At 42.7% G+C, this 23,832-nt stretch overlaps 1 protein-coding gene across 1 annotated transcript in view; it reads left to right on the forward strand.

Moving 5' to 3' along the window:
- Positions 1-2,944: 2,944 nt before the first annotated feature.
- Positions 2,945-23,832, forward strand: part of LOC109917166 (cation channel sperm-associated auxiliary subunit epsilon) — a 108,388-nt gene continuing 87,500 nt past the window's right edge. The window contains exons 1-4 of the mRNA XM_048601374.1: positions 2,945-2,986; positions 3,888-3,976; positions 15,156-15,225; positions 15,345-15,422. Of these exons, the coding sequence (XP_048457331.1) occupies positions 2,945-2,986; positions 3,888-3,976; positions 15,156-15,225; positions 15,345-15,422 (279 nt within the window). The remainder of the gene's footprint in view (positions 2,987-3,887; positions 3,977-15,155; positions 15,226-15,344; positions 15,423-23,832) is intronic.

The following is a 23,832-nucleotide window of genomic DNA, read 5'->3' on the forward strand; positions in this document are numbered from 1 at the left end:
GAACACATGCACCAACAGGTTCAAGGGCAGCTTCTTCCCTGCTGTTTTTGGACTGTTGAATGGACATTCTTACATCCAATAATGTTGATCTTACTAATGTTGATTTTGCTTTGCATACCTCCTGTGCAGTTGTAACCTATATGCCTCGCTCTGTCTAAGCACCTAATGATCTGTATGTCTTTGTTTGAAATGATCTGCCTGTACTGTTCACAAAACAAAGCTTTTCACTGTACTTAGGTATATGCAACTGCAGTAAATCAAATCAAATCAAATCAATTAAAGACTTCCTAATCCTCTGTCTTCCCACTAATCTTCACCACATTGTATGCTTTTTCGTTTGCTTTTATGCTGGCCCTGACTTCCCTTGTCAGCCATGATTGCCTCGTCCTCCCCTTAGTGTGTTTTTTCTTCCTTGGGATGAATATTTGCTGTGCCTCCCAAATTACCCCAGAAACTCCTGCCATTGCTGCTGCACTGTCTTCCCTGCGAAGCTCCCCTTCCAATCTTCTCTGCCCAGCTCCTCCCGCATGTCTTTTTAGTTACTTTACTATATTTTAGTACCTTTACATCTGATTCAAACTTCTTCTCAAACTGCAGGTTGAATTCTATCATATTATGGGCAGCTCCCCCTAGGTGTACCTTCAGTTTAAACTCCCTTATCAAGTCTGCCTTCAAACACATCACCAAATCATGAGATAGTAGGAACTGCAGATGCTGGAGAATCTGAGATAACACCGTGTAGAGCTGGATGAACACAGCAGGCCGAGCAGGAAGGCTGACGTTTCGGACCTAGACCCAGAAGGGTCTAGGTCCGAAATGTCAGTCTTCCTGCTCCTCTGATGCTGCTTGGCCTGCTGTGTTCATCCAGCTCTGCACCGTGTTATACCAAATCATGAATTGCCTATTCCCTGTTGGGCTGTACTACAAACTGTTCCAAACAAAAATCTCATAGACATTCCACAAATTCCTTTTCCTGGGATCTGCTACCAACTTGATTTTTCCAGTCCGCATGCATATTGAAGTCCCCAATGATTATTGTAATAATGCCTTTCTTATGTGCCTTTTCTACCTCCTGACTTATTTTCTGTCCCAAATCATGTCTGTTGCTGGGAGGCTCCCGTTAGGGTCTTTTTTCCCTTCGCATTTCCTCAACTCTATTCACACAGATTGTATGTTTCCCAGTCGTATGTCACTTGTTGCTATTGATTTAATTTCTTTCTTATTGCTAAGGCAATCCTGCCCCATCTGCCCCTCTGTTAGATAAGACATGTATCCCTGGATATTTAGTTCCCAGCCATGATCCCAGTGCAGCAGCCATGTCTCTGTGATGCTCTCAATATCATACCTGCTGTTGGAACAGCACCCTCCTTCTCCAGTACTGGTGCCAATGTCCCATGAGCTAGAGGCTGATTTTGAACACTGCAACACATCAAGGAGGGAGAGTTACCCAGATACTGTGTTTCAGGAGACACCTGTTAGATAGCTCCTTTTTCCCCCTTACCAATTTTTGAACCAATGTTCACCAGTAATCTTGACCCTGTGCCAATTAGCTTGTGGCTAAAGTAGTAACCAGAAGATTATGACCTTCTTGGTTCTGCTTTTTAATTTAGCCCCAAGCTGCTCATATGCCCTTAGCAGCACCTCTTTCCTCTTTATACCAATATCGTTGGTACCCATGTGAACTGTGCTAACTAGATCTTACCCCTCCCACTCCAAGTTCCTCTGCAGCCCAGATGAAATGTTCTGAACACAGGCATCTGACAGGCGACACAGCCATCGGGACTCTCAATCCTGCCTGCAGAGAACAGTGTCTGTTCCCCTGATTATACTATCCCCAATTACAACTATATTTCTCTTTTTCTTCTCCCTCCTGAATGGCTCCCTGAGCCATGGTGACCTCCCAACTCTCATCCACACACAGAGCAAGAATCTGTTAGACAAGCTCAAGAGTTAAGCCTCCTTCAGCACTACCTCCCAGATCCCTGTACCTGTCTCACTCATTGTCACACCGTCCTGTTCCTCAGCACTGACCAAGTTTGAGGTACTTAATCTAAGGAGTTTCTCCTGAAACACAGCATCTGGGTAACTCTCCCCTCCCTGATATGTTGCAGTGTTCGAAGTTCAGACTCTAGCTCATCAATTCTGAGTCAGAGTTCCTAAAGCAACCAATACAGCCTTTCCAACAGATTAACTACCTCAATGAGGGAACTCATATTCTGTGAGGTAGACAACAGGAGGCTGGAAGAACACAGCAGGCCAGGCAGCATCTGGAGGAAAGGAGCAGTCAATGTTTCAGGTACTACCCTTCTCAGGACCAGGGCTAAGGAAGGGTAATACCCGAACATTGACTGCTCCTTTCCTCCAGATGCTGCCTGTCCTGCTGTGGTCTTCCAGCCTCCTGTTAGTCTACCTTGGATTCCAGCGTCTACAGTATTTTTTTTGTCTCATATTCTGCACCTGGCTCACCTTGTGACAACCACTAAACCCAGAGCTTTGCTTTTATGACTCTGTGAATATTATGGATTCAGCCATATTGATAGCATTCAGTGCATAAGAAAAGCTAGCCATTCTATGGAAACTGATGAAACTTAGCTACATTGGAGACAGGTAACTGAGAGGGTTGATAAGGGTAAAACAGTTGTCGTAGTATATGAACTTCCAAAGCGCATTTGATAAACTTGAGGATTGTTGAAAAAAAAAGACTTGCTTTTCGGAGCTTTTCATCCAGCATTCCTTAGTACAAGTGCAAAAATCCCAAATTTCAATTTCAAAATGCTAGTTCCAATTTATACTGTATGGAAAAAAAAAGTGCAGATTGATTGACAAGTTAACTCTGGTCAAGGCTTTGCAGTGGAGAATGTACCACAGAACTTTTGTTCCCACTCTGTTGTAGAATTCAAAAATGGTAAAATGATTGGACATGTTCCATTTTTCTGGAGAGAACATGCTCCTGAATATGAATAAATGTAACTTGCAGCAAGTGAAAGTGAGCCAAACAGCAAACTCAACAAATAATCTTAAATTAGTTGTTCGTGTCGTTATTTGCAAACTCAGCAAGTGCCATTATGGAATCACATCTAACATTAGACGTTTTTTCTGAGCTTTGCAAGCGTGAGCCGGTTGATGCAATCAGGGCTCTGCCTATTGCGAACAAAGGGATGTACTGTTTGATATGATCCACTGATTGTTGGCAATGAAGTATTTGTTAATAGCAGTATGAATGGTATTTTTCTCTAAAATGATGCTGTTATAAAGCCAAAAAAACATTCTGCTACTCAAATGAACAATGTGACATACAAATTAACAGTGTCGGTGGTACGTAAGCTGTACTTAACAATGATTGGAAGATTGTAATCAAATAGATTATGTCATACTATAATAGTTCTGAAGAAAGATCATCACAGGACTCGAGACCTTAACTCTGTATTCTCTACACAGATGCTGCCAGATCTGCTGAGTTTTGCCAGCAATTTCTGTTTTTGTGTCTTTCAGATCGTACCACAACATTCGCAATTTGAGAGTGTTAGGAAAATCTGAAGCTGAATGTTAATGCCAATGCTAAATTAATCAGTTACCTCTGGTTCATTTGCTGCAAGTGGGTTAAGTTTGTTCAAATTTTGCTCCATCTTCTCTGTAATGGTAGTATCGAAAATTGATAGGTTGTGATCTCTATCCAAAATCGTATGGGTTGATGCTTTTTTGAAGTATTTTTAGTGTAAAGCACATTTAATCTTCAGTATACTGGCAGACAACCTGGTAAGAGTGGGATTAGTATAATGCAGCTAATGGCTTCTTCTTCAGTTTAATTTCAGAGACTAATCATTTTCTGTCCATGTTCTATTTCATACTGCAGATTTTGACTTGAAAATGCTGTTGCTTTTTTATAGACGATAGAAGATGCTCCACGTAACTTTAAGTTAGGAGCTGCTTTATTCAACTTTGTCTGGTATATGGTGAAACTACCAAATCCTGAGAGGTAATTGTTAACAGTAAAAATAAGTTATTGAGTTGACATTTCTGTTTAAAGATCTTTTGCTCAGTCAGCTTGTGTTGTTGAGACTTAAGAAATTAGGTGAGAAATTGGAATATGTTTGTTACTTGCGAATTGAATAGGTAATATCAAGAATAATAGATGGAAGTGGATTATAATAGGTTGGTATTATATCAGTTTAAGTAGATATGAGATGGATAATTTTATGAAACTATTTTAGTAACTTTTCTCATGTGATTATCATAAGAACTATTTGGTTTGCTGATGTCCTTTTTTAGAAGGATATCGGCCATCTTTATCCAGTCTGGCCTAAATGTGGCTCCAGACCTACAACAATGTTGTTGACACTTAACTACCCTCTGCGCAATTAGGGATGGGCAGTAAATCCTGGCCCAACTGGTGGCACCTACATCTGTGAGGGACTTTAAAAAAACCTGTCCCAATTTCTAAATCACTAGCATGAATCACTACCTTGAAGGACTTAATGAAATTTGATGCAGTCAACACTGGCTTATTGATCAAAGTGGCATTCAACTTCTCAAAAGATGCCTGGCACTTCCCTGAGCACACTATCTTAGCATTCTTTTGGAGTGGATCTGTCAGTGGAGCAGCTGTTGGGCTGAAATTTGATAGAAATGTAGACCATAAGACCAAAAGGTATTGGAGCAGAATTAGGCTCATTTGGCCCGTGGAGTTTGCTGTACCATTTGATCATGGCTGATGCTTTCTCAACCCCATTCTCCTGTCTTCTCCCCTTACTAATGAAGAATCTATCTATCTCAGTTCTAAACACCCTCAACGAATTGGCCTCCACAGCCCTCTGCGGCAATGACTTCTACAGATTAACCACCCTCTGGCTGAAGAAGTTCCTCATCACCTCAGTAATTGAGATAAAACCTTCAAGTGCCCAAAAACTCATCATTTCTTGTGAAACTCCACCAATGTTTGAATGTTTTTTGTTCTTGGCAACTTTTGTCCTTGCTCAACTACATGCTGTAGGCTATTTACTCTCACCTTTGCAAATTTACTTTTGGCCAGGTTTACCTCCAAATCAACTGATTGTAATTTCCAAAGCAAAACTTCCAATTGTTTCAAATATCCCCAAGTATCAGTGTAATCCAGTATATTATTAACATAAACTACACAATTAGGAGCGCTGGCTGCTTGGTTCATCATCCCTTGAAAGTCACTAGACACAATGTTTAGCTTGAATGGAATTGCTTGGGAATGGAAATAACCATTCAGTGTGACAAAGGTTGATATCTTTTAAGCTCTGGGCATTAAAGGAACCTGCTGGTATATTTTTAACATATCTAATTTGGAAAGAAATCTGACTACCAATTCAAACAGTACAAATTTTCAGAGAGGAATTGGTTAGGAGTGTGTCTCTGTTACATTATTGACTTTGTTGTAGATGATGCAGGATTTGGTTGAATCATCAAGCTGAAGTATTAACACAATTAGGGAACTCCAGCTGCTTTGACTAGGTTTAATTAGACAGTTTTCCAACAAGAGGAGGCAGATAGCGAACTTTGAATTTAAAAAAAAAACACCGACTATGAAACTACTGTTGGGAAAATCTCAATAATGCAAAAGATAAGCTGAGGCATTTGCAGCACTCTTCAGCCAGAAGTGGCCAGTGGATGATTTGTCTCTGCCTTCTTCATTGGTCGCCAGCCTCACAGATGCCAGTTGTCAGTCAATTTGATTTACTTTACATGATATCAAGAAATGCCGTAGCTATGGGCCCTAACAACATTCTGGCAATAGTACTGAAGACCTTTGCTCTCAAACTGCCACGCTCCTAGCTAACTGTTGCAGTACAACTACAATACTGGCATCTACCTGAAAACTTGGAAAATTGCACAATAACTAAATTCTACAGGTTATATGAGAATGACAACCCTTGACATCAAGGCCACATTTGATGAGTATGGCATCAAGCAAAACTGGAATCAATAGGAATCAGGGGGCAAACTCTCTCCTGGTTGCAGTCATGCTTGGCACCGAGGAAGATAGTTGTTGGAGGTCAGTCATCTCAGCTCCAGAAAATCTCTGCAGGTGTTCCTCAGGCTAATGTCCTGCACCCAAACATCTTCAACTGTTTTATCAAAGACCTGCCCTCCATCATAAGGTCAGAAAGTGGGGATGTTTGCTGATGATTGCACAAAATTCAGCATCATTTGCAACTCTTCAGATACTGAAGCAGTCCATGTTTAAATGCAATGAGCCCTGGAAATAGGGCTGATATGTGACAAGTAACATTTGTGCCATGCAAATGCCATACAATGACCATCTCCCTTAAGAGATAATGTAACTACTGTCCCCTAACATTCAATGGTGTTACCATCAGTGAATACCCACTATCAACATCCTGGGGTTTACCATTGACCAGAAACTCAACTGGACTTGCCATATAAATACAGTGACTAGAAGAGCAGGTCAGAGGCTAGGAATTCTGCAGCATGTAACTGCCCTCCTGATTCTCTAAAGCCTGTCCACCATCTCCAAGGCATGCGTCCGGAGTGTGATAGAATGCTACCCACATGCTTGGATGCATTCAGCTCCTACAACACTTAAGAAGTTTGACACCATCCAGTACAAAGCAGTCCACATGATTGGCAACACATCCACAAGTATCCACCCCCTCCCCCACTGATAATATTTATTTACATAAGAGTTAGAAACATCAAATTGTCACTTCAGGATTCAGAGCTTCTATACAATGTATAGTGAACAATGCCAAAAATCACACAACACCAGGTTATAGTCCAACAGGTTTATTTGAAAACACAAGCTTTCAAAAGCTTGTGCTTTCAAATAAACCTGTTGGACCATAACCTGGTGTCGTGTAATTTTTGACTTTGTCCACCCCAGTCCAACACCGGCATCTCCACGTAACGTTTCGTGGGTGAGTGGACATGGTAGTGCCAAAGCCTCGTAAAAGGTTATGTGTAAGAACTTGTGGATTTGCTTTTCAAAAAGTTCCCTGATGCAAACCATGATCTAGATACCTCTGAAGTGTTGTTGTTACAACTTTGATGGGAAGCGTGTGCTTGTAATCAAGCCCCACTTACTCCATGAGCCATATCAAAAGTGTAAATGTCTTATTTATTCACTAAAATGGCCAATTCTATTATCCAGAACAAAAGAGACTTTCTCTGGGTTGCTTCAATGAGCACAAAAATATCTTTTACCTTTTTAGTAAAATTATTCTTTCTACAAATGTCAAAATGGATTATTAATCAACCTACTCCCCCAAATTAAAATCTATCCTCTTAATCCCAATCACACGTATTCATTCACAAGTGAAGACAACACGGTTTTGTAGTGATATCACGAGTTTGGGGGATAAAAAGGCAAAATGAAGGAGCAACACCTTTGTAAGTCAAGGGTACGGATTCAGAAGATGCAGCTGTTTGAGTTCTTGCGGTTCTTTGCATTCCCTGTTGACAAGATTAAATTGCTGACAGTCACAGAATGACAAAAGGTTTTCAGACCAGCTTTGAGATTCAGGAGGGAAACAGTTATGAATTCTGATTATTGAAATTTTATCAAGTTTTCAAACTACTTCACTGAGAGAGAACTTTTAGCTAGTTTTGATTTCAAGTCTGTCTCTTGCTGACTGAGAGAATTGCCTTCTGCTGCAGGTTTCTTCAAAAACTCTTATCTCAGGCCCTGTGAAAACCAACAGCAACCTGATGTCAGCGGCTGTTGTTATGTGACAAACAGTACAGATAGAATTTTTCCCAAGTCTATTTGTCCAGCAATTAAGGGCTGTAAAATCCACATCTTAAGCATTTTACTAGACTCCAAATTTTCCACAAAGTATTTCCTTTCCCAGTCAGAAATCACACAATACCAGGTTATATTCCTTTCCCACTAAGCAGAAGATAATTCACAGTTTACTGGTCTTGTGGGCAGGACCTTCTAAGCACCTGAACAGCATGGGAATTGGCAAGTCAGTTGAGAAAATAGGATGAGATTATCAGAAATTAAATTCCTGGTGAGAGATAAAAGTCTGATTCTTTAACCGCATTTTGAACGGCAAGCAAGAATCTCATTAATGAGCATGGAGTAGTCAACTTGCAATCATTTGCATGAATTAGCATTACATGATTAACTAATCTCACTTCACCTGTATTCAATTTCCCATTCTCCCACCTGCCAGATATAGGATAGGTGGCGACAATTCCTGACAGGAAAGCCAGAGTGGGTATTTAGTGATTTCAGCTCACTATTTGCTCCTCTGGGCCTCTTCTTGGACAGCAGCCTTCAGCACCTCAGGGCACATTCCATGGATCCTGACTGCCTGCACCCTCCCATCCAATAATGTTGACATTGAACATGTACCAGTCTCATCACACCCTCATGACTCATATTCAATCCATTTAAGATACCATTCTCCACGTCTGTGCTGTACTTTTGAATGCATTGGCACCTTTCATTTATAATGCTCCTGCCAGGAAGGGCACAGGGACAGGCATCCAATTCACAGATTGAACAAGACTACATCCAGAGCTTCTTGCTTGCTTTCCCTTTTTGTGCTTTGCTCCCTCAACTAAAGCGAGCTTTACTTTGCTATTTAACATAGACAGAAAGCCAGGCAGCTTGTCTTTGTGTCAACAGTAATCAGTTAATGGGGTGGACATGTTGCTGTATGCCACCATGGGACATTTATCTCACACCTGCAGTGTGTGCCAGTAGCAAATAGCAGTGGCAAATATACTGCAAATGCTTCAATCAAATATCAATGTCTCAAAGTCTATAGGGAGTAGTCCTCAGTCAGATCATGAAAATGGTCTTTGTTTAGTCGGTCCCAATGCAGTAAGTCATTATTACCTTCCGCACACAGTCCAAGTGCTTGGACATGGTCAGTTGACCACTCAGAGTGATCAGGGTAAGGGGCCTGTAGCGTTACACATCAGGGTGGGCCACGATCAGATCTACGGGTCCAGTGTAACTAGTTGGGTGATTCACAATAAGTCAGTCACGGAGCTGCACAGAGATTATTTGGGGTTTGATCTGTCAACAGTTGGAAAGTTGGGGAAGACAATTGTGGGGATTGGAGGCAGAATGTTGGGATGCAAAGGGGTCATTAATTGTAAAGGAAAGACAACATAGAAAGTAGGAAGAGACACAGGTGCATCGGAGGATATTGGTTACTGCTTGGGGTTGAGGGGTGTCATCGGTCATAAACACCCTGGTTTTGATGGGGTCAGTGTGGGCCAATGGCTAAACTGTTGACTAAACTTAGAATTCGGGGGAGAATAACACTTGCTCAGACATGGGATGAGGCTAAGAAGGCTAACCTGCACAGCAAGGTTCTTAAATAACAATACATTTACAAATGTACAATTGTATTTGTAATGTAATGTCAACTGTGTTTACATGACCTGAGAGGCATTTCTTTTTGATTTCCCTCACACTATGTGCACAGTAAAGGGCAACTCCTCGCTGGCATTTCTTCACCTGGTGCATGGCTGGGCATTAAAGATGATGCTGGGAAGTCCAGGCAATGCTGAGTACCTCCACTCTTGGTAAGAGGGAATATAGGGAGGGCAGGAGACCATAGATGCCTGGTGCATAGGTAATAAAATGAGTTTCAGACAATAGAATGAGAAATTTCGCTAGGACTCATGGTTGGAATAGAACATAGAACAGTACAGCACAGTACAGGCCCTTCAGCCCACGATGTTGTGCCGAACTTTTACCCTAAAATAAGGTCTATCTAACCTCCACCCCTACCTTATACTGTCATCCATATGCCTATCCAATAGCCGCTTAAATGCCCCTAATGAGGCCGTCTCCACTACCTGCTCCAGCAATGCATTCCACGCCCCTATCACTCTCTGAGTAAAGAACCTACCTCTGACGTCTCCCCTATATCTACCTCCACTCACTTTAAAACTATGCCTCCTCGTAATAGCTACCTCCACTCTAGGGAAAGGCCTCTGGCTGTCCACTCTACCTGTACCTCTGATCATTTTGTACACCTCTATCAAGTCACCTCTCATCCTTTGTCGTTCTAAAGAGAAAAGCCCTAGCTCTCTCAACCTTTCCTCATAAGACCTTCCCTCCATTACAGGCAATATCCTGGTAAATCTCCTGTGCACCTTTTCCAACGCTTCCACATCGTTCTTGTAATGAGGCGACCAGAACTGGACACAATACTCCAGATGTGGTCGAACCAGGGTTTTGTATAGCTGGAGCATAATTTCACGGCTCTTGAACTCAATCCCTCTATTAATGAAAGCTAACACACCATGCGCCTTCTTAATAACTGTATCCACTTGGGTGGCAGCTTTCAGGGAACTGTGGGCATGAACCCCAAGATCCCTCTGCTCCTCCACACTGCCAAGAATCTTTCCGTTAATCCTGTATTCTGCTTTCAAGTTTCTCGTTCCAAAATGAATCACCTCACACTTTTCAGGGTTAAACTCCATCTGCCACTTCTCAGCCCAGCTCTGCATCCTATCAATGTCCCTTTGTAATCTAGAACAGCCCTCTGCACTATCCACAACTCGACCCACCTTCGTATCGTCCGCGAACTTCCTAATCCAGCCTTCCACTCCTACATCCAAATCATTTGCAAAAGTCACAAATAGAAGAGGACCCAGAACTGATACTTATGGTACACCACTCGTAACTGAGCACCATGTTGAATACTTTCCGTCCACTACCACCCTTTGTCTTCTAAGGGTCAGCTAATTCTGAATCCAATCTGCCACATTTCCCCCATCCCATGCCTCCTTATTTTCTGCATGAGCCTACCATGGGGAACCTTATCAAATGCCTTACTTAAATCCATGTATACCACACCCACTGCTCTACCTTCATCCATGTGTTTGGTCACCTCTTCAAAGAATTCAATAAGGTTTGTGAGGCATGATCTACCCCTCATAAATCCATGCTGATTATCATGAATCAACTGTGCCTATCCAAGTGATCATAAATCCTATCTCTCGGGGCCCTTTCCAATAATTTGTCCACCACTGAAGTAAGACTAACTGGCCTGTAATTTTCCGGGGTTATCCCTATTCCCTTTTTTGAAGAAGGGAATGACGTTTACCACTCTCCAGTCTTCCGGCACTATACCCGTGGACAGTGAGGATGAAAAGATGATCGGCAAAAGCCCTGCGATCTCTTCCCTCGCTTCCCATAGAATCCTTGGATAAATCCCATCAGGCCTTGGTAGATTTATCTATCTTCAAGTTCCTCAAAATGCCTAGTACATCTTCCTTACTAACATTCACCTCCTCTAGCCTACCAGCCCGTTTCACACTGTCCTCCCCTACAATTAGGTCCCTCTATGAAACTCATCAAAATTAACACAGCTGATTTCTGCTACTGTTCAGCCCCTTAGACTTTTTTGTCTCCAAGAAATCACATGATAAAACCTCTTCAAATCAGAAGTATCCAACAGTTTATTTTCCAATTTCTCATAGTCTATTTATGTTTTATGTGAACCATGACAATTTAGACAATGGCCCAGCTGCATGAAACTTGCAGAAGGTTAGGACATTGCCTGTTCTCGAAATGCGGTTGGCCAGGTTGGGAATACCAGATACGTGTTCATAACTCAATCCAACCCACACCTTCAAAAGGCACAGATGACAATCAGGAGCCATTGGAATAGTGTGTGTAATCCTGAAATTGGGACCCACACACCAATTTCAAAGGGCTTTCAAATTCTAGTTCGGTGAAAACCCAAGACAGATCAAAGGTGGTCACAGTGGTCTGGGTGTGGTCTAGCCAAGCTCTATATAATTATGGTAAGACTTATTTTGTAGTCCAGCCCCTTTGCAATCTTTGCTGTGAGCACATGAGAATTCGTGTCTCTATCCAATTGACTTTCTGTGTCCCAGCCATTCAAAAGTCAGTGAGGCCACCACCACTTGCAACAGGTTGTCACACTGCTGTTAAAAGCCTAGAAATCAAATTATATTGTAGTTGTGTGCTTTTGAAAAGTATTCCCTAATGCATAACTGCCATTTTGACCTGCACAACCTCTTTCACCACCAGCTGTCATCCAACGCCCAGCAGCTATCCAGCACATTAATATATTAGCATCAATCACTGCCCAATCCATGGCCTTCTGTTGGATCATCTACGGTATTGTGAGCATGGATGCTGGTGTTTTGCTTTAATGCAACTCTGTCTTGACAGACACTGTGGAAATAGTGATATAGAGTTATTACATTCCTGTGTCATTGCTGCATCAATTGCTTGCGCTTTCCCAAAGAAATGGCAGTTGGTCACAGAAAAGAGAACAGAAAATGGGGTGGGTGCATAAGTGTTTGGAGAACTTGCATAACTGACTCAATTAGAATAGATCTCCTGTAAGTGTATACTGTTTGGCATATGTTTCATTCTCTTTACCATTAGATGCTTTTCAAAGTTTGTTAGCTACACTGTAAAAAACATGTATTTTTTGTATTTTTCTGAAATTGTTGAGTGAAACGAGAACTGTTTTGAAACCTGTGTTTGAAAGGGTGGCTGTACGTTATGAAAGCAAGTAACCTAGCACCTTACCTGAGGAAGGATGTTCTGGCTATGGAGGGAATGCAGCAAAGACTGATTCCTGAGATGGCAGGACTAATGTATGGAAGAGAGTCTGAATCAGATAGAGAGTAGAATCATTGTGTAATACAGCATGGAAACAAGCCCTTTGGCCTAAACTGGTCCATGCTGACCATGGTGCCCACTCAGCTAGTTCCAATTGCCTACATTTGGTCCATATCCCTCTAAACCCTTCCCATCCATATACCTATCCAAATGTTTTTTTAAATGTTGCTATTGTACTTGCCTCAACCACTTTCTCTGGCAGCCCATTCCTTATACACACCACTCTCTGTGTGAAGAAGTTGCTCCTCAGGTCCTCCTTAAATCTTTCCCCTCTCACCTTAAACCTATGCCCTCTAGTTTTCAATTCCGCATCCCTGGGAAAAAGATTGTATGCATTCATCCTATCTATGCCCCTCATGATTTATACACCTCAATAAGGTCACCCCTCATTCTCCTAAGGAATAAAGTCCTATTCTGGCTAACCTCTCCCTATAACTCAAGCCTACTAGTCCTGGCAACATCCTCATAAATCTTCTTTTCACACTTTCCAGTTTAACTATATCTTTCTTATAACAGGGTGACCAAGACTGTGCACAATAGTCCGAGTGCAGTCTCACCATCGATTTATACAGCTGTAGCCTAACATTACTCAGTGCCTTGACAGATGAAGGCCAGCACGCTAAATGGTTTTTTTAACTACCCTGTCTACCTGTGACGCCGCTTTCAACGAACTATGTACTTATACTCCTAAGTCCCACTGGTCCAAAACACTCCTCAGGACCTTACTATTTACTGTATAAGTCCTACAAGGATAGGATTACATTGCTTGCTGCTAAGACGAATGAGAGGGGATCTCGTAGAAATCAGTACAATTCTAACAGGTAAACACAGGGAGAATGTTCCTGATATTTGGGGAGTCTAGAATCTGAGGTCATAATTTAATGATACGGGCTAGGATGTTCAGGACTAAGATGAGGAAAGATTTCTTCATTCAGAGAGTGGTGAGCCTGTGGAGTTCTCTGCCATGGAAAGTGGTTGAGGTCAAAATATTGAAGGAGTTAGCTATACCTCCTAGGGCAGAAAGGATCATAGAATATGGGGAGAAAGGTGACTGAGTTAGATGATCAACCATGATCATATTGAGTATTGAAGCATGCTTGAAGGACCGAATGGTCTACTCCTGCACCCATTTTCTATGTTTCTATGTATTCTGCCCTTGCCAGGCATTGTATAAACAACTGTTTGAACAATCAGTAATTGAAGTCTGAGTTGTAGATGATTTAGAGTGAAGGGGCTGTACAGATGCAGCTCTAGTTGGCAATAGGAAGTTGATTGGTCTCTGGACCAGTTATCTAATGACAGAAACCATTTGCCTGCAAACAACTGTGTGATTGGTTCTCAGGTAACTGTACAGCTTGGAGTTTGGAACAAGTTACAGAGAAAGACAAGAATTGAGATTTTCCCCAGCTCAGGAGCAGACGCTCTGTTCTCTGCAGTCAAAACTAACTTTAAATTTGAAGAAATATGGTTTATCTTTCCTGCACCAGTTGTTGTAAACTGTGATGTTTAACTAATAAGTCAGGGACCTTTAGAAGTGAAGTAGCCCACCTCAGTCACTTACCAACTAGTGGAAGCTTTTGAAGCAATGTGCTGGTCAGCAATAGAGTCATAAAGATCATCTCAGCAATAGATCCAGGAAGGACTGCTGAAGCGACTTTCTAGCTTTTACTCTCTATAATCTGTTTTACCTGTTTGTTTCTGTGTAAGGATGAGTTTATAAGGGGTTATAATTTTAATTAGTAGTGCTTATGCCACTAGTTTATAAGTGTCTACCTGTAGTTACTTGTAAGAAATAGTAATTCTTGTTCAGCACAGAAACTTGCTCTGTGCTTTCTATGAACTTGGGTGTGAAAATCAGGTAAGTTGGGGAACTTTGAGGACTTTATAAAATCTGTAATTTTTATGATGATTCCAGGAATAACAGGGCTTGATTTGCAGGATGCTACCCCAGTGAGTTGTAAAAGCACTTACTGAGTGAAACAAAGAAAGGAAATCCCCTCTTCAAACAAAAAAAATGACTGACTGTTTCAGTTATGCATTATTTGCTTCTGATCATCTACTTCTGCTCCTAATTTGTATGTTCATATTTGTATATATTCCATTTTCCTTGCGTCAACTGACATTGTGCTGTAACTAAATACTGCATGGAGGCCCAGGTTGTCTTGTCCATTGAATATTTTCCTTCTGTGGGGTAGGTCACTAAGAATCCACTTCATAACTTCTCAGCATGGAATCTCCATCATATATATAATCAGACATGAGTATGCAGCCTAGCACTCTATATGTTGAATGTGCCAATGTCATTTCATCAAGTTATACTTTTGCATATAGGTTTCAATTGAATGATTTGTTATATGACTTTATATCACCATTTATGCATCTAAGAGAGCAAAATTGGCTTTATAATCAATAACAGTGACTAGTTTTTTTTTTATTTGTGGCATCCAGTCACGTCTTTTTTGAATGCTTATATTTCAAGCAAAATGGAGTAATAACAAAATATGATTCTAATATTTGCTTTTGCTTGATTGACCAGTTTAACATATGAATATGAAGATGAAAATGAAGAGAAGTTTGAACTCCTTTACAGATCTGTGCAGAAGGATGTAAGTAACTAAAAAGGGTTAAAAATGTTGATATTTCACCTGCATTCAAATTTCTTTAAAACATTTTTAAGTTTTTACCTGATATGCTGATAGTCATTTGGCCATTGTTTGTTATTTAGGAACTGAGAATTTGGGTGGTTGATCCTGAAAAAGCAGTTTCTGCAGAGCTGAATAAAAAAGCTGAAAAGCCTTCTCCTGTAAGAACATCATATATTATCTATTGTTGTACAATTTTTACATGAATTTATTTTCCTGAAAAATGTTACAGCCCTTGATACATGTAATATCTATTTAAAGTTTTTTTTAGAAAAATCACTTAATGAAAGAAACATTCAAACTCAGGGACGTTCATATTTAAAGATTGAAGTTTCCACTTGTATGACCTTGGCTTCTTCCTTCTGCCACTCCATCATTAGGTTGTGTGTACGTCTGACCTCAATCCAGCTGTAATTATTTTCCTATTGCTTCATTTTTTTTACCCTTGTGTTAATTGTACCAGGAAAGAAAGATTGCAGTTTTCCTGCATCTTACTGATCACATTCCACTTATTGGTCACTTTGGTTTTCTCAAAACAGAAGATCCTAAAAGCAGAAATACTCAGCAGATCAGGCAGCATATGTAGAGATGGAATGAGAGTTAATGAATGGAATTTTCCTTCCACTGTAGTGTGCAGGCCGGGGACTGGGTGGGGAACACATTGGGAAAATAAAGGTGAAGCCATATCAGACTGGCTTCCCAACATATCCTTGTTACCAGGGACTTCCCTAGTGGTAGCTTGGGAATAGGGTCAACTGACTGCTGCATGGAGTTTTGGGCAACTAATTATGTTTGTTAAGCTCTCATTTGGTAATTTTATGGCATTTCTGATATCTTTGTGCTGATGAGGCAGCTCCCTCACCAAATGCCCCATCTTTCATTTCACCCACCATCTAAAGTATAAAGAGGCTGCCAGCCCCTTGGAGGCAGACACCATGCGGAAGAGCAAGTGATCATTTGAGTTGGATGCTTCATGCCTAGAAAGTGGACTGAGTGCAAGAAAGGGGATGATCATGGCCAGGATTAATCCATTGGAAGCATTTACTCTCTGCCCATTCACCAGAAACTGAATTAGCAGGGGGGTGTGGGACCTAACAGTAGTGAGACAAGGTAGAAGGTTGAGGCTAGTACAGAAGTTAAAGAGAGCAAGTTAAATAGACAAGGCAGGCAAGAGTACAGAGAACGGGGGAAGGCTGATGAATAAACAGCACTTAGTTCAATGCCAGAGACCTGACAGATAGGGCAGATGACTTCAGGGAATGGATGGTAACATGGGATTGGGATATCATAGCTATTACAGAAACATGGCTGAGGGAGGGTCAGGACTGGCAGCTCAATGTTCCGGACTACAGATGCTTCAGGAAAGATAGAAGTGGACTCAAGAGGGGAGGAGGCGTGGCATTTTTGCAGTACTTAAGATATTCCTGGGAGATCGTCCAGCAAAGCTATATGGAGAAATAAGAAGGGGGTTATAATTTTAATGGGATTGTACTACAGCACCCCCTGCACCAATAGACAGTGGCAGATTGAGGAGCAAATTTGTAGGGAGCTGTAAGAATAATAGAGTTGTAATAGTAGGGGATTTTAACTTACTGAACATAGACTGGGTTTGCCATAGCTTTAAGGGCTTGGATGGAGAGGAATTTGTTAAGTGTGTTTAAAAGAACTTATTCAATCAATCTATAGATGGCCCAACTAGAGAAAGGGCAAAACTCGACCTTGTCATGGAGCGTAGGGCAAGTGACTGACGTGTTAGTGCGGGAGCACTTTGGGTCTAGTTTTAAAATAGTTATGCAAAAAGATAGGTCTTTTCAAGTTCAAGTTCTGAATTGGGGCAAGGCCAATTTTGATGGTACTGGACAGGAAGTTTCAAAAGGACCAGACTGTTTGCAGGTGAAGGGGCATTTGGCAAATGGGAAGCCTTCGAAAGCAAGGTAACGAGAGTTCAGGGACAAGGAGAGGCTGGATAAGCTGGGACTTTTTTCACTAGAGCATAGGAGGCTGAGAGGTGACCTGATAGGAGTTCATAATATAATGAGAGATATAGATTGAGTTGATGGTAGTTGTATTTTCCCTAAGATGGGGAATTTCAAGACTAGGAGACACATTTTTAAGGTGAGAGGAGAGAGATTTAAAAAAGACATAAGATGCAAATTTTTTACACAGTGGGTGGTTCACGTGTGGAAGGAACTTCTGGATGAAGTGGCGGATGCGGGTACAATTACAACATCTAAAAGACATCTGGATGGATATATGAATAGGAAAGATTTAGACGGATACCGGCCTGGAGCAGGAAGGTGGGACTAGTTTAGTTTGGGATTATGTTCGGCATGGACTGGTTTGGCTGAAGGGTCTGTTTCTGTTCCTGTTAGTGTGAAGGACAAGGCTGATAGGAGTAGGGAACACTGGATGTCTGGAGATATTGAGGCTCTGGTAAAGAAGAATAAGGAGGCATATGTCAGGTAGAGGTAGGTGAGATCAAGTGAATCCCTTGAGAAGTGTAGGGAGTGTAGGAGTACACTTAAGAGGGAAATTAGGAGAGCAAAAAGGAGACATAAGACAGCTTAGGCAAATAAGGTTAAGGAGAATGCAAATAGATTCTACAAATATATTAAGGGCAAGGGATAACTAAGGAGCGAATAGAGCCCCTTAAAGAACAACAAGGCTTTCTACTTGTAGAACTGCAGGAAATGGGTGAGATCCTAAATGAATATTTCATGTCAGTATTTACTGTGGAGAAAGACATGGAAGCTAGATAACATGAGGAAATAAATAGCGATGTCTTAAAAATGAGTCCACGTTAGAGAAAAGGAAGTGCTGGAGGTCTTAAAATGCGTAATGGTAGATTAATCTCTGGACCTGATCAAGTGTAACCCAGGACATTGTGGGAAACTAGGGAAGAAATTGTGGGGCCCCTAGCAGAGTTATTTGTGTCATCAATAGCCACAGGTGAGGTGCCGGAAGACTGGAGGGTGGCTAATGTTGTACCATTATTTAAGAAAGACTGCGAGGAAAAGCTAGGGAACTATAGACTGGTGAGCCTGATGTCAGTGTTGTTGGAGGGCATACTGAGAGACAGGATCTCCAAGCATTTGGAAAGGTAAGGACTGATTATGGATAGTCAGCTTGGCATTGTGCATGGGAAATCATGTCTCACAAATTTGATTGAGTGTTTTGAAGAGGTGACCAAGATGATAGATGAAGACCGAGCGGTAAACGTTGCCTACATAGACTTTAGCAAGGTCTTCGATCAAGGTTCCGCATGGTAGACTGATTTTAAGGTTAGATCATGTGGGATTCAGGGAGATCTAGCCAAGTGGATACAAAATTGGCTTGATGCTAGGAGACAAACGGTGGTGGTAGAAGGTTGTTGTTTAGACTGGAGACTGTGACCAGCCATGTGCCACAAGGATTGGTGCTGGGTCCGCTGTTGTTTGTCATTTATGTAATTGATTTAGATAAGAATATAGGAGGCATAAGACATAAGAGCAGAATTTAGGCCATTCGGCCCATCGAGTCTGCTCCGCCATTCAATCATGGCTGATAAGTTCCTCAACCCCATTCTCCTGCTTTCACCCCATAACCCTTGATCCCCTTGATAATCAAGAACCTATCTATCTCAGTCTTAAATGTACTCAATGCCCTGGCCTCCACAGCCTTCTGTGGCAGTAAACTCCATAGATTCACCACTCTCTGGCTGAAGAAGTTTCTCCTTATCTCTGTTCTAAAAGGTCTTCCCTTTACTCTAAGGCTGTGCCCTTGGGCCCTAGTCTCTCCTACCAATGGAAGCATCTTCCCAATATCCACTCTGTCCAGACCATTCAGTATTCTGAAAGTTTCAATTAGATTCCCCCTCATCCTTCTAACCTCCAATGAGTATAGTCCCAGAGTCCTCAAACGTTCCTCATATGTTAAGCTTTCCATTCTTGGGACCATTCTCGTGAACCTCCTCTGAATCCGCTCAAGGGCCAGTACATCCTTCCTGAGATATGGGGCCCAAAACTGAATGCGATACTCCAAATGTGGCCAGACCAGAGCCTTATAAAGCCTCAATAGTACATCCCTGCTTTTATATTCAAGTCCTCTCGAAATAAATGCCAACATTGCATTTGCCTTCCCGACTACTGACTCAACCTGCAAGTTTACCCTGAGAAAATCCTGGACTAGAACTCCCAAGTCTCTTTGCACTTCAGACTTCTGAATTTCCTCCCCATTTAGAAAATAGTCCATGCTTTTATTCTTCTTACCAAAGTGCATGACCTCACTCTTTCCAACGTTGTACTCCATCTGCCACTTCTTTGCCCACTCTCCTAACCTGTCCAAATCCTTCTGCAGCCTCCCCACCTCCTCAATACTACCTGTCCCTCCACCTATCTTTGTATCATCTGCAAACTTAGTCAGAATGCCCACAGTTCCTTCATCTAGATCATTAATGTATAAAGTGAAAAGTTGTGGTCTCAACACCGGAACACCACTTGTGACTGGCTGCCATCCTGAGAAAGACCCTTTTATCCCCACTCTCTGCATCATTTGCAAATTTGCAGATGACATCAAAATTGGTGGTAAAGTGGACAGTGAAGAAGATTATCTAAGAGTATAACAGGATCTTGATCAACTGGGCCAGTGGGCTGAGGAAAGGCAGATGGAGTTTAATTTAGATAAATGAGAGGAGTTACATGTTGGTAAGACAAACTGGAGCAGGACTTGCACAGTTACTGGTAAGGCCGTGGGGAATGTTGTTGAACAGAGGGACCTAGCGGTGCAGCTACATAGTTCCTTGGAAGTGCTGTCACAGGTAGACATGGTGGCGAAGAAGGCATTTGGTACACTTGCCTTCATCCGTCAGAACATTGAGTACCCAAGTTGGAACCATGTAATGGCTGTATAGGACGTTGATAAGGCCATATTTGGAGCACTGTGTACAATTCTGGTCGCCCTGCTATAGGAGGGATATTATTAAACTGGGAAGGATGCGAAAAAGTTTTACAAGGATGTTACCAAAACCGGGGGATATGAGTTATAAGGAGAGGCCGAATAGGCTGGGAGATTTTCCCCTGGAGCGTAGGAGGCTGAGGGGTATCTTATAGAGTTTATAAAATCATGAGGGGCATATATAAAGGCCACGGCCTTTTCCACAAGGTAAGGGGAGTCCAAAATCAGAGGGCATTGGTTTAACATGAGAGCGGAAAGAGTTAAAAGAGACCTGAGGGCAACTTTTTCACATAGGATGTGCTTATATGGAATGAGCTGCCAGAGGAAGAGGTAGAGATGGGTATAATTACAACATTTAAAAGACATTTGGATAGTAACATGGACAGGAAATAGTTAGAGGGATATGGGCCAAAGCAGGCAAATGGAACTAGTTCACTTTAGGAAACCTGATTGGTGTGGACAAGTTGGCTCGAAAGGTCTGTTTCCATGCTCTATGACTCTATGAACTGAACCAGCCATATAAATACTACACACACTGTCAACAAGAGTAGGTCAGAGGCTAGGAATTCTGTGGATGTGTGCAGTTCCAACGACTCTCAAGAATCTCAATGCCATTCAGAACAAAGCAGCCATTTGATTGGTACCCCATCTACTACCTTAGTATCGGTAGTAATTACAGTCTGTAAGGTGACTGCAGCAACTCATCAGGGTTCCTCTAACAACATTGGGTCACCAACATGTTAAAGTCCCCCCTAAAGTCTAATACCATTATGATTTGGAATTATATCACTGTTTCTTCCCTGATCCTGGGTCAAAATTATGGAAGTCTGTTTGTTGTGGGTGTACTTGCATCGTATTGGACTGCAGTGATTCAAGAAGGTGGCTAACCATCATGTGCTCAGGAGCAATCAGCGATGGGGAATAAATGCTGGCCTATCTGGTGAAACCCACATACTGTGATAAATGTTAAAAATACCCAAAAATCTACCAGTTTACATCCCAGTTATTTAATCACAGCTGCGTGAGCCCCTGAGAGTGCCTTGTGGTCCCTGATCAGTTTCAACAGTGACCCCTCTCCTGGTGGGCCATGCAAAGCGCCACAGTGGCTCTCAGTGCGGTTTGTGAGTTGTGATGGTGTGCATGAAGATTGTGCTTGCAGATGTAGTTCTTGGTTTTTCATTGCAGTGACCCACCTCTCAACAAAGATCAATAAAGCTAACCTCTCACCCACCCATTATGCCACCTTCAGATTGCTCGTGCTACCCCATGCCAGCTCCATGAACCCATGTATCCTTCATAGCTATGCACTCAGTATGCACTATCATAAATAGTCTTTAGAAGCCATGCAATAGCAATAAGAACAGTTTAAAATCAGTGGAAAGGAACTTGAAACTCTAACAATCCAGTAAAAATCTGGATTCATACTGTATATTGAAACTACTCCAGTGCAAAATAAATAAATCTTTTAAGTGCCTAATCAGGTTTGCAAACAATCAACAAACTACATTACATGCTTACCGACTCACACAGCTACCTAGAATACACCTCGTCTCACTCACCTTTCTGCAAAAATGCCATCCCCATTCCACTCCCGGAAACCTGTGCTCCCACGAGGAGCTCGAACAGTTCACTAACACCTTCCACCCCAACCTTACGTTGACCTGGACCATCTCTGATACCTCTCTCTCCTTCCTGGACCTCTGTTTCCATCTCTGGCAACCACCTGGAAACCGATATCCATTTCAAGCCTACCGATTCCCACGGCTACCTAGAATACACCTCCTCTCACCCACCTTCCTGCAAAAATGCCATCCCCTATTCCCAATTCCTTCGCCTCCGCCGCATCTGCCCCCGAGATGAGGCATTCCACTCCCGGACATCCCAGATGTCCTCGTATTTCAAGGATCGCAACTTCCCCTCCACAGTGGTTGAAAACACCCTCGATCGTATCTCTCGCATTTCCCGCAACTCATCCCTCACACCCCCTCCCTGCAATAACAACAAAAACAGAATCCACCTCGTCCTCATGTACCACCCAACCAACCTCCGGATCCAATGCATCATCCTCCGCCACTTCCGCCACCTGCAATCTGACCCCACTACTAAGGACATCTTTCCCTCCCCACCCTTATCTGCCTTCCGGAGGGACCACTCTCTCTGTGACTCCCTTGTCCACTCCACACTCTCCACCAGCCCCACCACCCCAGGCACTTTTCCCTGCAACCATAGGAAGTGCTACACCTTCCCCCCCACCTCCCACCTCACCACCATCTCAGGCCCCAAGAAAACCTTCCACATCAAACAGATGTTCACCTGCACATCTGCTATGTGGTATACTGTATCCGCCGTCCCCAGTGTGGCCTCCTCTACATCGGGGAAACCAAGCGGAGGCTTGGAGACCGCTTTGTGTAACACCTACGCTCAGTTCGCGACAAATGACTGTGCCTCCCAGTCATGAACCACTTCAACTCCCCCTCCCACTCCTTGGATGACATGTCCATCCTGGGCCTCCTCCAGTCCCACAACCATGCCACCCGAAGGTTGCAGGAACAGCACCTCATATTTCGCTTGGGAACCCTGCAGCCCAATGGCATCAATATGGACTTCACAAGCTTCAAAATCTTCCCGCCCCGACCGCATCCCAAAACCAGCCCAACTCGTCCCCGCCTCCCTAACCTGTCCATCCTTTCTCCCACCTATCCGCTCCTCCCACCTCAACCCCCACCCCCATCTACTACCTACCAACCTCATCCCTGCCTCCCTTGACCTGTCCATCTTCCCTTGACTGACCAACCCCCACCCTAACTCCCCACCTACACTCACCTTTACTGGGTCTATCCCTGCCTCCTTGACCTGTCCGTCTCCTCTCCACCTATCTGCTCCTTTATCCATCTTCCATCCACCTCCCCCTCTCTCTCTATTTATTTCAGAATCCCCTTCCCCTCCCCCATTTGTGAAGAAGGGTCCAGACTCGAAACGTCAGCTTTCCTGCTCTTGTGATGCTGCTTGGCCTGCTGTGTTCATCCAGCTCTACACCTTGTTATCTCAGATTCTCCAGCATCGGCAGTTCCTACTATCTCTACATTAAATGCACATTCTGTTGTTGCAACCCCTTAAAAGCTTCATAAAAACTGAAAGAACTGCGGATGCTGTAAATCAGGAACAAAAATAAAGTTGCTGGAAAAGCCCAGCAGGTCTGGCAGCATGTGTGAGGGAAAAACAGAGTTAACGTTTCGGGTCTGGTGACCCTTCCTTAGAACTGATGGTGGCTGGGGAAACGTCAGTTTATATGCAGAAAATAGGGAGGTGGGTGGGATAGGGGGTAAACGATAGGATAGGGCCCAAAGAGAGAGAAAGACAGTTGGACAGACAAAGGAGTTGCTCATGATCAGACTGGGAAGGTAAATAGTTGTTAATGGAGACTGTTAGTGACTAACAACAAGGGGTGTGTAATGGCAGGCTATGTGGTAACAAGGCCTAGTGTGTGGGGTTAACTCTCCCATGCCCCAGCCCCCTACGCCACACACCAGGCCTTGTTATCACATGAGAGACAACAAGGTGCAGGGCTGGATGAACACAGCGGGCCAAGCAGCATCATAGGAGCAGAGAGGCTGATGTTTCGGGCCTAGACCCTTCATC

This window comes from Rhincodon typus, chromosome 9 (genome assembly GCF_021869965.1).
Source record: "Rhincodon typus isolate 14 chromosome 9, sRhiTyp1.1, whole genome shotgun sequence".
Taxonomy (NCBI): domain Eukaryota; kingdom Metazoa; phylum Chordata; class Chondrichthyes; order Orectolobiformes; family Rhincodontidae; genus Rhincodon; species Rhincodon typus.